This window comes from Oryza sativa, chromosome 1 (genome assembly GCF_034140825.1).
Source record: "Oryza sativa Japonica Group chromosome 1, ASM3414082v1".
Taxonomy (NCBI): domain Eukaryota; kingdom Viridiplantae; phylum Streptophyta; class Magnoliopsida; order Poales; family Poaceae; genus Oryza; species Oryza sativa.
In genome coordinates, this window is record NC_089035.1 from 9,822,468 (window position 1) to 9,838,068 (window position 15,601).

General features: G+C 41.4%; 1 protein-coding gene and 1 long non-coding RNA gene across 3 annotated transcripts; one reads left to right on the plus strand and one right to left on the minus strand.

The window, feature by feature from the left end:
• Positions 1-27: 27 nt before the first annotated feature.
• LOC136357237 (uncharacterized) lies at positions 28-1,286 on the minus strand. Its single transcript, XR_010742435.1, has 2 exons — positions 1,115-1,286; positions 28-202 (listed from the first exon to the last, which is right to left on the minus strand). It is a non-coding gene; the product is annotated as an uncharacterized lncRNA (long non-coding RNA).
• Positions 1,287-7,469: 6,183 nt separating this feature from the next.
• Positions 7,470-13,400, plus strand: LOC4324274 (putative protease Do-like 14). 2 transcript variants are annotated; one of them, XM_015772516.3, is made up of 11 exons: positions 7,470-7,891; positions 8,445-8,585; positions 8,661-8,779; positions 9,595-9,864; positions 11,252-11,382; positions 11,555-11,675; positions 12,138-12,230; positions 12,348-12,443; positions 12,550-12,632; positions 12,736-12,804; positions 13,110-13,400. In XM_015772516.3, exons 1-10 carry the CDS (start codon positions 7,591-7,593, stop codon positions 12,791-12,793), a joined length of 1,413 nt encoding a protein of 470 aa, XP_015628002.1. In that variant the 5' UTR covers positions 7,470-7,590; the 3' UTR covers positions 12,794-12,804; positions 13,110-13,400. The 2 variants fall into 2 exon arrangements, with proteins under 2 accessions (XP_015628002.1, XP_015627993.1); XM_015772507.3 differs by having other exon boundaries at positions 12,736-13,400.
• Positions 13,401-15,601: the final 2,201 nt, after the last annotated feature.

Sequence of the window (15,601 nt, forward strand, 5' to 3'; positions counted from 1 at the left end):
ATATATGATTCTAGCACAGGAGAAGGATAGTCACAAACTCAATACATTCATATTACAAGAGAAATGTTTCAACAAAAGAGTTTTCTCATGTACAGTCTTTTCAATGACGCGTAATCAAAGATGAAGACCAAAGACACAAGAGAAAACAGCTAACAAGCTTATATCGCCAATACCAGCCACAACTCAGCCTGGGTAGAGTTATCTGCAAGAGTGGAAATGCCAAACTCAGTGACAGCTAAAGCAGCACAATGGCAGAATAATCATCTAAGAAGAACTTTTTGTTGGAATTGACTAAGCATTTCTAGTTCATAACACGCTTAAATGAGCACTAACACAAACATATGCAACAGTTACAGCACAGGTAACGGAAGCATTCGAGAGTAACAAAAAGCTTCGTGCTACATTTGGTAAGCTGTTTCATACTAAAGCGCGCGCAAACATGCACCTATATTACATCTGGGCCGGAAGTGTAGCACGCGAAGACAAGATGAAAAAGGACAATCATGTAAGAAGAAAATACATGCCACATTTGTCACGCAATCCTACCGCAAAAACAACATAAACATGCTATCCGCATGCATGCACATCAGCAGAAGCATCACACGGAGTTCCAAACCCCTAATCACCAATCCGATTGCGCAGCAAAAGCATCCGTACAGCGAAATCGCCCTATCGCAACCACCCCTCCAAGGATGTAGGCACGCAAACGCACATCAGGCAGCAAGCACAAGATCCAACAACAACCCGCGAACCAAACCAAGCTACCGTCTACCCACCACCAAAGCGCCCCACAAACCAAACCCAACACCGTCGAGAGATCCGACGAGCAGAGCGCCACCGCAAGATCCCCCTAACCCCCCCCCCCCCACCCCACACACACACACACACACCATCCACGAGCAACCAATCCACGACAATTCCACGGTATTCCGATCCTAAAACCCCCACAGCGAAGGCGCCCGGAGCCCCCGCCCGGGGCCCGATCAACGCCGCCCGCCGGCGAATCGCCAGCGGCAACCAACGCCCGGAACGGATGACGGCGTCGGCCTCCCCCACCCCAAACCTTCCCGAAGGGAGCGATCGGGAGGGGGGGAGGAGGCCAGCCCAAGTATACCTTGGTTGTCTCCCCCGCGCGCGCCCACCGGAATCGGGAGGGGGTGTGTGTGCGCGACGGGGGGAGGGCTCACTTTCCGGCGGAGGCGGCGGCGGCGGCGGCGGCTAGGTCTAAGGCGAGAGGATCGGAGGCGTGCGCTTGGGAGGTCGGGGTGGGTCTGCATCGTCTGCCTAACTGCCTTTGAGGCTAAAGGCAAATTTTACCGTTGGCTTCATCTGGTCTATCCGTTGCATCTATACGTCATCAACTTTTGTTTATCTGTTTTCATCCGCATTGTCTTTATTTTTTTACATTTTCTGTAATTACCCTTCCTATAGCTAACCATTATCTATCCTGAAAACATGGATTGATCTGCAAAATAGATAATGTCCCAACACTTGTCTAATCAAATATTAAAAAAATTTAGAATCCCTAGATTATTGATAGATGTAAAATATATATATATATATATATATATATATATATATATATAATTTGAACTGTGAAGTGAAGATGATGTTGGTAGATATATCGTCAAAACATTGTCTTATGGTTTTAAATTTTCGTAACAGTTAGTTAGAAAGGGTAATTATAAAAAATGAGACATTCAAAATTATGTCACCGGTGTTCAAGAGATCGATTAGCTTACAAAATATAGGTAGTAATAATTAGCAGTACATTTTATTGTACAAGAAGAGCTATTTGTTTATGTCAATAATTAAAGAACAAACTGGCACATTTAGTTCACTACGTGATTCTCCGCGCTTTGTTGTAGAAATTACTATGTGACTTTTAAAAAAATTAATAATCGAGCTAAAAGTAAAAAATTATATTAGTTCTTAATAACAAATAAAACTAATTTGTCAAACTATATTAATATTAAGAGAGATAAATTTAGTAGGCTCAGTATAAGATTATAGATGAAATATGATATCACGCACTTTGATTATATGGATAAATATATGTTAAATATTACAAAAATGATGGATATATATGTGTGTGTGTTAAATATTGTGAAAAATAATGTGAAGGAAGATGATTGGATGTTGATTTGTAGAATTCAATGAATTATAAATGATGTTGTATACTTGCATAAGTTTTGTATTTAATTATTGCTAATGGATGATGAGGTGGCATGTCTGCATATTGAGTTTTAGAATTAGTGGGCTATAGCTTTATAACTTTATAGTAAGATAGGACTAGCTATACTCCCTCTTTTAAGGAAAATTAAACTCGGTAACTTTAAGGAAAATTAAACTCGGTAACTTTTGACTGATAATTATTACTATATCTAGACAAAACATTATGCATGTTATATCACTGTATTCATATTTTTAATATACTTTTATGTGATGCTAATTTCATATTTATTGGGATCAGAATAAAATAAAATACCGATCAAAATATATTATTGAAGACCGTGTAAAAAAATATATAGGAGATAATTTGGGAGAGAGGGAGTACTATCAATCAATCGGTCGTTAAGCGATTTAGCAGAGCTAATTATGATGAGTTAATTAGTTGTTAATTAGTTCTTGAAGTGGACCAAGCCATGCAGCGCTTTGATGAACAACGGACAGACCCGATGAAACCAACGGCTTTGGTTCCTTTTTTTCTCCAACAAGAATTGGATGAAGATTAAAATTTTTGTGGCACGCTTTTTAAACTGCTAAGCGGTACGTTTCGTGCGAAAACTTTGTATACGAAAGTTGCTCTAAAATATCATATTAATCTATTTTTCAAGTTTGTAATAATTAAAACTCAATCAATCATACGTTAATACCACCTCGTTTTGCGTAAAAAACTTAATCTTCATTTTCATCTTCATCTTTAAAAGAAAAAGAACACCACCAAAGTTTGCCTTTGAGGAGGAGGAAGGCATGACGGCGGATGGGGAAGGGGCGATGCGGGAGGGGAGCTCCTCGGCAAGGGCATCGGCGAGTAGGGCGCGTATCCGCTCCGCACGAGCACGAGTGGGGCGATAGCCATGGAGCCCGAGCCCGAGCTGCACCGCGTCGACGGTCGTCTCATTCCCCCCGCTGTCATGGTTACAGATAAGGCATATATCTGTTGATGCGAAAAACACACACTGGCATATATCTGTTTAGCTCCAGTGCAGGTCCAAAGGTTGGTGGGATGCGAGTGTGCCAGTCAGTTTCATCCTGCAACTGACAAAATATGTAAACAACAGATCAAACAGCCGATCGGCTGACAAGCCGATGGAGTAATCCCAGCCGATGCCGATATCAGCCGATGTCGATAGGGTTTTGAGCTATCGGCTATATGTTCAATGTAGATGATGATATGAAGGCAATCGGCTGATATAATAAAATATAACAATATAATCCAGTAGAAACCAATTGGCTAATAATGATATGATAGATAAGCATCGATCCGAAGATTAAAGCATACATCGGTTGGAGGTCTGATGTCATAAAATCCACAAGATTAGATAGATCAATGAAACCTTTGTTGCGATCGGCTAAATCCAACTTATATGTATATGCAATCCTTATAAGCCGATGCAATGTCCAGATAACTTATCGGCTAGCAACCTGATAAAACATTAGCATGAACCTATCGGCTTAACAAGATTTATATTATCAACAATAATCTAGTAGGTCGGACCTAACCGATGCAGCACGACATTATATGTGGTAATCTAATACTTGATGAGCCGATAGATCTGTCTAATGTGATGGATATAACAAATCTATTTATAACAGCATTGTGATTGTAGAAATATATCAGCTAAGATAGAAGATCAGACCTAACCAAGACAGTTCCAACTAAACCGATGCGTCTCTAAACACAATGCAATTAGAGATAGCACTAAGATATCAGGTAGGCAAATATATCAACCAAACTAGAGTGATCCAAAAGATCGAAGCGATGCAGCCTTGAACAACACCAATACAGCCGACAGATTCACCAGGGTCGGCGGAACGTAGGACTTACCCCTTCGCCGGAGAACGAACTGAACCGATGCAGCCCCGCATCAGGTGCCAAATTCCACCGGATGGTAAGTAAAAACCACGGTAAAGAGGGTGGCGATGCGCCGAGTAGTTGTATTGATCGAGAGATTCTTACAATGACCCTGGGTGTACATATTTATACCCATGGGTAGATACTAGTCCTTAACAAGAAAGAAACTTTCCTAAAGATAAAAGGAAAACATAAAGTTCTTATTGGACACTAAACACACTTTCCCAAAGATAAAAGGAAACTAACAAACTATTCCTAATTAATAGATAACTTGTCATGCTGTATCCTCCTTGAACTCGGTCACTTCTAGATAAGTTTCCTTTAATAGATTAATTTTCTTAACCGAATATAGTAAGAATTCGACAACTGGCGACTTGATAACTCTCATCGGCCGATCCTAGGACTCTGAAGCTGACACTGACTCCAGGTCTATGGTGACTTCGGGCTTTACAAAATTTTGGTGTTAACAACCTCCTATCCTACGACTTATGAAATATACGGATATGGCATACCTTCACGTACACAGATTGTTCCCGTGTACGCCGTAGGAATCTGTTACAAATTATGGAAAATATCTCTACGAATCAAGCGATTTCCAAAGTCCTGCTCGGAGGGGATAGAGTTTTTGTTATATTATACAAGATCCGATGTCTCCGAGTCTTACTTGGAGATCAAGATGATCCACGGTATAACAAGGACCCCTAGGGAGGGGTGGAAGGCATCGAATCTCATCGCCAACACACCCACCATAGCTTATGAAGCTGGAGTACACGAAGTCAAGTCGCCGGGAGATCTCGTCGAATACCACGACTACGATCTTATCGGTATCATTGATTTCGTCTACTTCTATTGTAATATGTGGTTTTCCATCATCAATCCTATATAAACTGGAGTAGGGCTATTACCTGATAAGGAGCCTGAACCAGTATAATCTCTGTCTTCTATTTGCTTGATATCGTATTACATAGATCCTCGTTCCAACGTACCCCAATACCCTAATCATCCGCTTTACGAGTATCACTCCAAAGCCTAGCCGCCACCAACTACTACTCCAGCCGAGCAAGTCAACGTCCTTCAAGCGCTCCTTTGCTCGCCCGCCTGTCCACCGAGGAGGACGCGGACGAGCAAACGCCCGCCCATCGGAGTAGGTCGCTACGCCAGAGTTCCTTCGTGGGCTGCCGAAGTAGCTATTCCCGAGCCTTCCCGCATGGATCTGTCGAGGCCATCCCTCTAGAGTTCCGTCACCTGCTCAAGCTCCATCGTCGGCCAGATTCGAGACCTAACAACGTCACCCTCATGTCGTCCAGTGTTCGCTGGTCCTTCTCGCGTCGTTGGCGTCGTCCGGTCGTCCTCCATGCGTCGCCGCCACTGCCGTCCACTCTCCATCCTCAAGCCGCTGGTGGGAGCCCATCCGTCCTGCTCGCGTCATCGCCGTAGTCCACTTGCCATCCTCGCGCCGCCGTTGCTTGCTTGTCCTCCTCGCATCACATCCTCTGCTCGTCCTCAGCGAGTGGGCGGGCGCAGGAGCGCCTGAAGGGAGGCTAGAGGTCGGAGGAGGAGGAGGAGCTCCAGTGGAGGCCTGGGCTTCACTAGGCATGAGAGGGGAGAAAGTGAAAGGAAGAAAAGGAAAGAGGAAGAAGCAAATGGGAACAAAAAAGAAGAGATGGATGGAAAACGTGACGGCAGTGGCACGGTTTCAATTTTGTAAAATTTTAGTGACACGACTACGAATAGACGAAATGTAGTGGTATTTTTCTAAATTGACATATTTGTAATGGCATGGATCTAATTAACCCTAACTTTTATTACCACTTTATTCTTTCACTCATCACTTTTTGTCCAATCACATAATATCCTTTTATTATATAGTAAAATCCCTTATATTCACGGATAGAGGGAGCATAGATTAACGTAGAAGCAGTTTCACCCGAATAGTAATAATATTGTTGTGAATTGTACGGATTCAACTAGAAAAAAGAAACTGGTGGTCAGATTAAATTGAAGATAATCTTGCTCCTCTGGAACTGGTGGGATAACCGAAATAAGATAAATGTGGGTGAACAAGCTAGAACCCCCAGGGGTGGAGCTACATTGAGAATGGGGTTCCTAGGCACTCGGTTCCAAAGATCATTTTATCTATAGTAATCCTATGTTTATCAATCCCCTCAGTTCAGTTAAGTGTACCCTCAACACAGCAGGCAAAGCAGGCTGTGTACATTCTTTGAGTGTAGAAGCTGGTTTAATCCATTATCTAAAAAAACACAGCGGGCAAAGCAAGAAGACAATAGAGACTGCATACTTGCAGCCTTGTGCTGTAGAATGATACTAATACTTGCTAATGCATGCACACCATAAATCAATAATAGCCAATGCATGTAGCCCAGCGCTTGCCTCTTTCAACTTTTCTTAATTAATCACTTCAAAATCAAATCAAATAAACAGAATGCCCTTGTTATTTTCTATGGCCAGAGAAGAGCAACACTGGCAGTCATGCTGTCAAAAGCTGGTCACCAGCTCTGGAGGGAAATCTGAAGCTCAACTTTGATGGTTCCTACCTGGAAGCAACCAAAGATGGAGGATGGGGTTTTGTGGTACGTGATCATAGTGGATGCTGTATACTTGCTAGGGTTTACAAAACCGCGTGGTAACCATGCGGTTATCACGGTTACCATAGACGGTAACTATTTCAGTTTTTGAAATTATGGTTTGTCTCGTGGTTACCACGCGGTTTTCGCGGTAACCGCGGGGGTGCGGTAACCACGCCAAAAACGGTAAGGTGAACCTTGATACTTGCTGGAGCTGGACGAATGCTGCACTGCGAGCCCTTGTAGTGCAGTGAATAGTTGATATTGGAATCGAATCTGATTCGGCAATGCTAGTAGCGGCGCTAAAAACGCAGGACTATGAGCCAGCTGCGAGCAATCCTATTTTCCGAGTAATAAAGCTCCTCATCCAATTAGGACATGTTCAGATTGTAGCTAAAATGAACCTTACCAAATTTTGGCAATACCAAAATTTTGTCAATTTGGCAATATTGCTAAGTTTTGGCAGAATTTTTTATGTATTTACCAGAGTTTGTTTAAAAACTAAATAGATGCACATATTTGACAATTTTACTAAAATTTGATAAAATTTATTTTGCCTATAATATAAACAGGCCCTTAGAGTTTGTCAAGGCTGATATTTCTTTTATTCCAAGATCTTGTAATGTGTGTGGTCATAATTTAGCTCAATCTGCTGTTTGGTTCATTGGTTGGACCCCTCCCAGAGTTTGTAAGCGACTGGGTGGCTCGTGATATCGCTGAGCACACGGTTTAAAGGTCAAAAAAAAAAGAAAAAGAAAAAAAAAAGAAACGCCTACGACTAGCCCAAACGCACCGACCTGTCCTCCGACCAGAATTCCGATCGCCACCCCGCGGTTCTGCTCTCGCCGGCCGAACAACGCGTGCTCACGCTCGCCGCCGCCGGTCGCCGCCTCCAAATCGTCGCCAGAGAATCCGCGTCCTCCCCAGATGACGCTGCGCACGGGAGAAGCAACGCCGCCTCCCCAGGCGCATGCCGAGGAGGAGCCGGGGCGGGGGAAGCGCCGGCGCGTCGTCGCCCGTGAGACGAGGCTGCAGCAGGAGGAGGAGGAGGAGGAGGGCGCCTCATCCGAGCCGGAGACCAGACCGCGCCCTCCCCCCGCCACCCCCGCCACTGCAGAGGAGCCCGCCGCCACCGCCGCTGGGGCGGAGGCCAGGGCTCAGCTGGCCATAAACATTCGCCGTATGCTTGCTGTCGAGGCAGAGAGAAGGGGCCGAATCGCTGAACGAAGTATGTATGACATCTCTGCCTATCCTGCTCTACTTTTAAATGTTATTAGGATTTGTCGTCGAACTCCAGATATATAGTCATCACTAAAAACTGTGATAAAATGCCCAAGAAATTTGGATTTTGATGAACAAAGCCTATAGGGAAATCATTGCTTGCACAAATACCGGGGCATATGAATGTGCCTTGTCAAATTAATTTACTCTTCATATAATGGAGTATCGGCTAGACAGATTAACCAGCTTGCTCCTCTTATTGTTCTATATGTTCTCTAATTCAGGATTTTCAGCTTATCGATGAATATATTGCTAGGATTTTCTTGCTTATATGCTAGACATGGAAGATCATTTCTGTATGTATTACTTGCAGTGCCTTTGAAGCTTTTCATGATTTCAAGTACCATGGAAGCATATGCATATTTTTATGTATAGAGGGAGGCACAATTGAACTCATGTTTCTACTGGAATGCAATTTGTGCATGAAAATTATATGCAAGTAAAGCTATTGATATTCTAATTCTGTCTGAGTAACTAACGGTAATAATGTTTTATTCTAGTTGGAGTTCAGGCTGAGGGTCCAATTCTCACTCTGGAGGATACATTTTGTGATATTGATGATGGTAGTGCTAAAAGCCAAGTTGCTCGAAAGGTTGCTTTGGGTGTTTCACAGTCAATTGTCAGTTTATCTTCCTTTGCAGGTATTTTTGTTTCTAGAAACAAACCTCTTCATAACATACATCTTAGACCTCCACTAACTTTGTTATGTAATTCAGGTCGAAAAAGGATACGGGTTTGCTCAGGATTTGTGATACGGTGGAACGATAGTACCAGCATTGGTACAATATTAACCTCAGCAGCACTTGTTAGACCTCCATGCGGAGATGATGTCAGGGTAAGTAATAAGTTTCTTTTTTTCTATTTTTTTTGTGGGGAGGGGGTGTAAATTTCACAAAATACCAGGTTTGGGGGCACTGGTAACATATAACCACCACATATTTTGAGGCAGTCTTTCACAAAATCACAGAACCCAGCTCAATCGTTGCAACCTCCTGCCATGAACCATGCATATCCTTACCGTGTAATCAAGCAGTAGCAAAAGCAATTGAACCATCTCAAACTGGACTACCATTTTCCTTTGGAATAACAGATGTTAAAACCAATTGAATTATGCAGTCCTCCGGCCTGGCAGAGGCATTGTTCTTAACATCCCCGAGTCCACACTCCCAAGAGTCTTGAAAAGCATTAACCATCATCGGACAGGAAAGATCATCAACAAAGCAAACAAGCAGAGCTTGAGCTTGTGCTGGTGGTTTAGGGGAAGAAGTTGTCAACCAACAGGCAGTACAACACTGCGGCGGCAAGGCTGAGCCACAGCAATCGTCGTTGATAGCAAATGGCACTGCGGTGGGAGGTGTGGAGTGGTGGCCAGCCAGGTGGTTCCTTTCCAGAGATTGCCAGGCTGGCTATTGAGGTGGCACCTGCAGGTGGGCCTAATATGTTGCAACAGCTGACTAGGATGGACCCTGGGTTTTGTGAAACAACCGCCACAAAACATGTGGTTTAGTGATAAAAATCACAAAATTGCACTATTTTCTTGTTACCAATGGGCCCCAGACATGGCGTTTATGAAATTTACTCTTCCTTTTTTGTTGAAATATGTTACCACCCACAATTTATTTTTGTCCTGATTTTTTATTACTTACTTAGGTGGAGGTCTTTCTACCTAGTGGGGATATATCTATTTGCCAGATTTCCATGGTAGATTTCCATCATAACATAGCCTTAGTTGAAGTCACATCCAATTTCAAGCTTCAAGAGGCTGTTATCCTTAAATATATTATCGACAAGGGAGATGTTTTAGCCCTTGGCCGTTCTTATGAAGGTGGTCTTCTGATGTGCTCAAGGGGAGAAATAAGCAACAGAGCCAGCATATTTGAGTGTTCAGAACTGTTAGTATCAAGTTGCGAGATAACAATGGTAAATAATATCTGAACACAATTTGCTCTTTGTTGCCGATATGATACATGCCTTTTTTTCCTTGCTTAATTCATTAGTTGGTTATGCAAACTACTGATTCAAATTAACTGAGACTCTTTTAATTCCTTCTCTGTTCAGATTTTACTACTAAAGCACACACAATCTTCACACAACTCATGTATGCAAACTTGAATGAACATCAGAATATGCATAGGGCATCCAAAAACTACCTGAACTAATTTAATCACATATAGAAGAGCCAAACAGAAATTGTCAGCTGTTTCTGTGGTTTTATTCTGTGAAATAGTTTTTGTTCTCAATTTATAGATTCTGTCAATACTGAGATGATGTTATATGCTTCTCTGTGTCTTTCAGTACTGAACAATTCAGGTTTCATTTTTGCTGATGTGTCCATCATAGAGCAGGTTGGTCTATGTGAATGTTTAATTATCGTCTTCTTTTAAGTAGTTGAAACACTTGGAACTTGAAGCATCGTCCATCACATCAATCTGTGTGAATAGTTTCTAAGCATGATTGACCTGTGTCTCTTAAGATCATTTTACCAGCAGTTACTAGTGTGATGTTTGTTTTGAGGAATCAAATCATTTCTGTGCTGGTGGATGAGATTGCTTGATCATAGGATGATCCCATGATTTTGGTGGGACAACCCACCAATTCATTGTTTTTCACATCTGGTTTTGAGGCATGTTTGGTGATTGACCCATGGCATTTCCAAGACCAAACAACTCGTTAAGTAGAGAGTAGGATTGAGTGGATCCTTTGACATCTTTTTTTTAAAAAACCAAACATCCTATAGCTAGATTGTTCCATAGATGAATATCATTTTGTCAAAGGTTTCTGTATGCAATGTTTTTCTTTTTTCAAAGGTAGCTAGAATTCACTATTCTCTAGTTAACTTGCTAGAGAATCTCACTCTTGCCGGATGCACCAGTGTTTTTCCATGTGAGCATCATCCAACAGTGTGATCTAGTTTCTGTACTGTTCTTTTCCTCTTGTTCAAATTGAATACCTATTCTCCATTCAGACAGGATAATTTTGTTGTTGCTTTGTCAAAGCTTGTTTTGTTTTTCTTTGGACACTAAGAATTAATACTGAATTGATCTACTGAAGCAAACTCAGCTACTGAGATTAGTTGATAATTAGGGCCAGGGTAACACAACTTTATTAACTGAGCAAATTGTGTGAACACTTAATATTTCGTGGAGGTGCAATCCATATTTTTGTTTAAAATGTTTCTTTTGTTGACCTCCTCTACTCTGCGTGTTTTTGCATGTTCTTTGATGCATTTTACATGGACTTTTCCCTTTTTTACCTCTTGCTATTCGTGTACATATCTTGACAATTTATTGTGATTCCTTTTTTCTAGGCTGGCACCGGGGGACCCCTTGTAAATTATAATGGCCATGTTGTAGGTATTAACTTCTTTGAAGAGAACCAAACGCCATTTCTTTCGATGGCAATTGTTTTCAAATGCTTGGAACATCACCAGATATTTGGGTAGGTCCAGTCCTTATGGTGATTGGTGATGAATATTTTATCCTGATATTATTTTTACTTTATTACCTGTGAAGGTCAAAAACTTGATTGTTAATTTCTATACATTATTATACAATTGCCTAGTTTATGTTTACTGCTGCATTATAGTAATATTCTTCTTTACTTTTTACAGAAGAATAATTCGACCTTGGATTGGATTCTGGTTCACCTCTATTCAAATGGTTCCGCTTAGTCATCTAGAGCACATATACAGAAAATTCTCGGATGTTGATAATGGCCTATATATTTCAAATGTGTGAACCTCCTCTATCCTATGTTTATTTTTGCGATACTTTGCCCTAGATTTGTGGACTTCCAGAATAGGTATTTAAAATTTATATATTGTCATTCCTTGTAAATTATGTTTAGAGGCTCATTAACATTTGGATGAGAACTCTATAACATTTGTTTATACTTTGGGTACCAAAAACTTAGATTTTTAACAAGCTTCTTAACATGTTGTGTCTGCTATTTTTTTCAATGTAGTAACTGTATACAACTTTACATATCCATTCTAGCTTATATTCAAGTGCATTTTTTAATACATGCTGCTAATTCGTCAACTTTTTCTCCTAATTATTACTTTTAACATTATCTAAATTTTATGGTCTTCAGAATGTTTATAGCAGTGTTATTCTTTTAGCTATAGTTGCCATCTTAATGTTTCTCTGCTCAATGTATATACGAGATGAACTGAATAAAAAAATGACAATTAGGTGGCTGAGGGATCACCCGCTGATATTGCTGGAATATGTCAGGGTGATATTCTCATGAAATGTGGTGGGAAATTCCTCTCTACTGCCCCTGAGGTGACAATTTGTTTTAATAATTTCCAGAGTCAGCTACTGCTTTTTTTGTTTATATATGTTGTGAACTTTTGATTAGAATCATGCTTTTGTTTATAACCATATTTGTAATGGCACCAGTTCGGTGCAATGTTGATGGATAAATGCAAGGAAACTATGGAAGAGTATGACCAAGAAACCAATGGTGATTTTTCAGCGAAAAGGATAACAGTTGAGGTAGCTCATGATGTCATATTGTTCTACATGTTAGAATTATCTGTCATATGTTGTGCTTGTTAATAATCAGTAAACTTGTTTTCACAATTATGGAAATTTCTACTAGATTGTTATAAAGCGAGAAAATGATGGAAGCACTATAGAGAAAACTATATCTGCTGGTTTGATAGAAGAGTTTAACTATAACAGGTGACTTCCTTTTTCTTTACTCCTGTAGACGTAGGAGTATTTTGTTTGTTGTTGATAAAATTTTGTTCTCCTTTACATTCAACCCATTTCTTTGGCTATACAGGTGGCCTACACCGATCCCTAGCTATAAGGTCAGACGAGATACTATTGGAAGGTGTTAAGAGCCTTAGAGGTGCAGTTCATCTACGTGCATGCATGTTATAATTAGGTCTGACCCACACAATTTGTCCGGCCCGGTGACCTGTGTTACATCCCTCTGCATTTTGCACATCCCGTTCCAAAAAAAAAAAAACACGACATCATACAACAGCGGGTCGCCCAAATTATTGATGACCGACGTCATCGCTGAAACAAGGAAGTTCCATGGCGCCACCGCTAATTATTGACCTCTCCATTACTTGAACTGCTGTTGATCTTTATAGGTGACTTGAACCGCTGCTGGTGTTGTTTATCTGATCTTGCTCAGTTCTGTTTCAGGATGTGGCCAGGTTGTGGTCTTGTGTGATGTCTGTGTGGCTCGTGATCTGTATTGCAAAAGTTTGTGGCTGCTAAATCCTGGGTGATGCAGCCAAGTTTTGGCGGCATGATACTTGTGTTGTGCTTGTGCGTCTGTGATCGATCATTTCCCAAATTTCATAGATTACTTTCAAATACATGTCTGTGCTCTGCTCTCTTCGCAGAGAAAAAGGGATGATTCCCAAGTTTGTAGAGTACTAAGGCTGTGTTTAGATATAAAGTTTGGATCCAAACTTCAGTTCTTTTCCATCACATTAACCTGTCATACACACACAACTTTTCAGTCACATCATCTCCAATTTTAACCAAAATCTAAACTTTGCGCTGAACTAAACACAGCCTAAATGTTGCCTATTCAAATCAGGGACGGAATGGGACATAGTGTGTCAGCCCGCGGATGAGCTCCTCGGTCTGAGAAAATTGCAATTATAGGACTCCAAACAATAAGCTTCGTAGTTACAGGACCCCAATTGACGACTTCGCTAAAACGACCCTTAAAATGTTGGCACTTTGTTTTACATGACATTTGGTCCTTTTAATCACTTTTCCCTACTAAAATACATGTATTTCACCTTGATGTGACCGTATTTCCCTCAGCTTCAATTGGCGTGCTCCCACGCTGCTAGCCGGTCGTCTGGCTGGCTAGCCGCAGCCTGGGACTGGGATGGCTGGCCGGCCGCCGCCTGTCCATGGCTAGAGCACTGGCTCGCCTGGGATGGCTGGTAAGCTGCTAGCCGCTCTTGAACTTGCTGCAGCTGCCAGCTGCATATGCCCCAAAATTGTACTGTACATGGTCAATCATGCACAAAAATTGCAACACTAACCCAATGAATAAATGAAAGATGATCAAAGATGATCCATACGCAATTACAACGAGATCTCAATTACAAGTAATAGATAAAACCATGAATTTTGCACAAACAAGCTTGTCTCATAAAACCGAGATTCTAGCATAAACAAGTTCATCTCAGAAGACCATAATTTAGTTCCAAACGAAATCTAAGTCATATGAAATAAAGTATGAGTTTACATCTCATCACAACTAAAATTATTCAACCAATGTATAGCTTTCTCTTTGGAGTCATCTTTTTTGGTGCCGCCGCGGTAGGTATCCTCACGGGACTAGTGGTGTTGGTTTGTGACGATATACCTTCTCCTAGTAACATCGCAAGCTTGCTACACATAAATAGGATATGACAATTAGATGTTTGGAAAAAATTAATATACAGTAAATATGTTAATATTTCTGACTATCCCGTAGGATTTCTTCTCTAGTCGGCTTCCGTGGAGTGTTAGGTTCTGCTGCCACAGCTTTTGTAACATTCTTCCTAGGTTGCCTACGCTTCCTACAAGTAATCAAATAAATTAATATTGGCATTTTCATTTAAGTTTTTTGATAAATAAAATCAGTCCTTACCTCTTTTTTGCTGTCCTATTGAGTGGGCACTTGGCACTAGCTTGCCTGTGGCCTTTTTCTCCGCATTTTTGGCAAGTCATAGGTCCTCTGATCATCTTCTTTCCCTTTCCATTTGTTGGAGCAGTATCATTGTCACCTCCCTTCTCACCTTCACTCTCATTGGTAAATGGACCATCTTTGGAACCATTTTTCTTGTGGCCACCTTCCATCCATCCCTTCCTTCTTAGTTTCCTTCGTCTTCCAACAGGTAATTTAGCAAGAGGCGCACCAACTAAAAATGGTAGGTCAACTTGTGGCCATTGAGTTTTGACTGTCATCGGCTCAATCTCTCTTCCATAAGCAGCCCTGAATCTATTCACCGAGTAGTAGTTATGCACAAACTGTTCAAGGTTAACTCCCCGTTGGCGGGTTACATAGGCCAATACATGTTGACATGGCTTACCAGTGTGCTGCCATTCAAGACATGTACAGGTCCTTTGGTGTAACTTGACAATATGCCTCTCAACGTTGCTGCTCTTGTCCCACACCTCTGCACTCCAATTAGAACATGGTACAATTTTCAAATGCCCCAAGCCTCTAGTATTTGCCTTTAGCTGATGCATTATAGCTGGAAGTATCCTGCCTTCAGGTAGCCTGTATGCAATATTTCTTATGGAAGCCAGTTGTCTGTTGTTTCAGAAGCTATGAAGCCATAAGCGAGTGGATACATCCAATTGTGACCATCAACTGCTACAGCTGCGGCCAAGTGACCATTCCACCCTCCATTAAGTGTTGTAGCATCTATGCTCAAATGAGGCCTACAACCTTCTAAGAAACCATCAATGCATGGTTTAAGAGCACAGAAAAAACGGTGGAAATATACTTGACCATCCACCTAAACGACACTCTCGGGGCACCGCTTCATTACCTCGGCCTTCCACCTAAACAACAACTCAACACTCTCTTCCCATTTGCCATAAACCTCTTCAAGAGCTCTTTCTTTACCCCGCCATACAGTGTCATATGAAATTTCACACTTGTGATCTGTCTGCAACCT

What these genes read in the sequence shown, in the direction of transcription:
- LOC4324274 (XM_015772507.3), top strand. Translation starts at nt 7,591, where the DNA reads ATGACGCTGCGCACGGGAGAAGCAACGCCGCCTCCCCAGGCGCATGCC. An exon ending in CAGTTTATCTTCCTTTGCAG is followed by an intron (nt 8,586 to 8,660) that starts GTATTTTTGTTT and finishes TATGTAATTCAG; the next exon opens with GTCGAAAAAGGATACGGGTT. An exon ending in GAACATCACCAGATATTTGG is followed by an intron (nt 11,383 to 11,554) that starts GTAGGTCCAGTC and finishes TACTTTTTACAG; the next exon opens with AAGAATAATTCGACCTTGGA.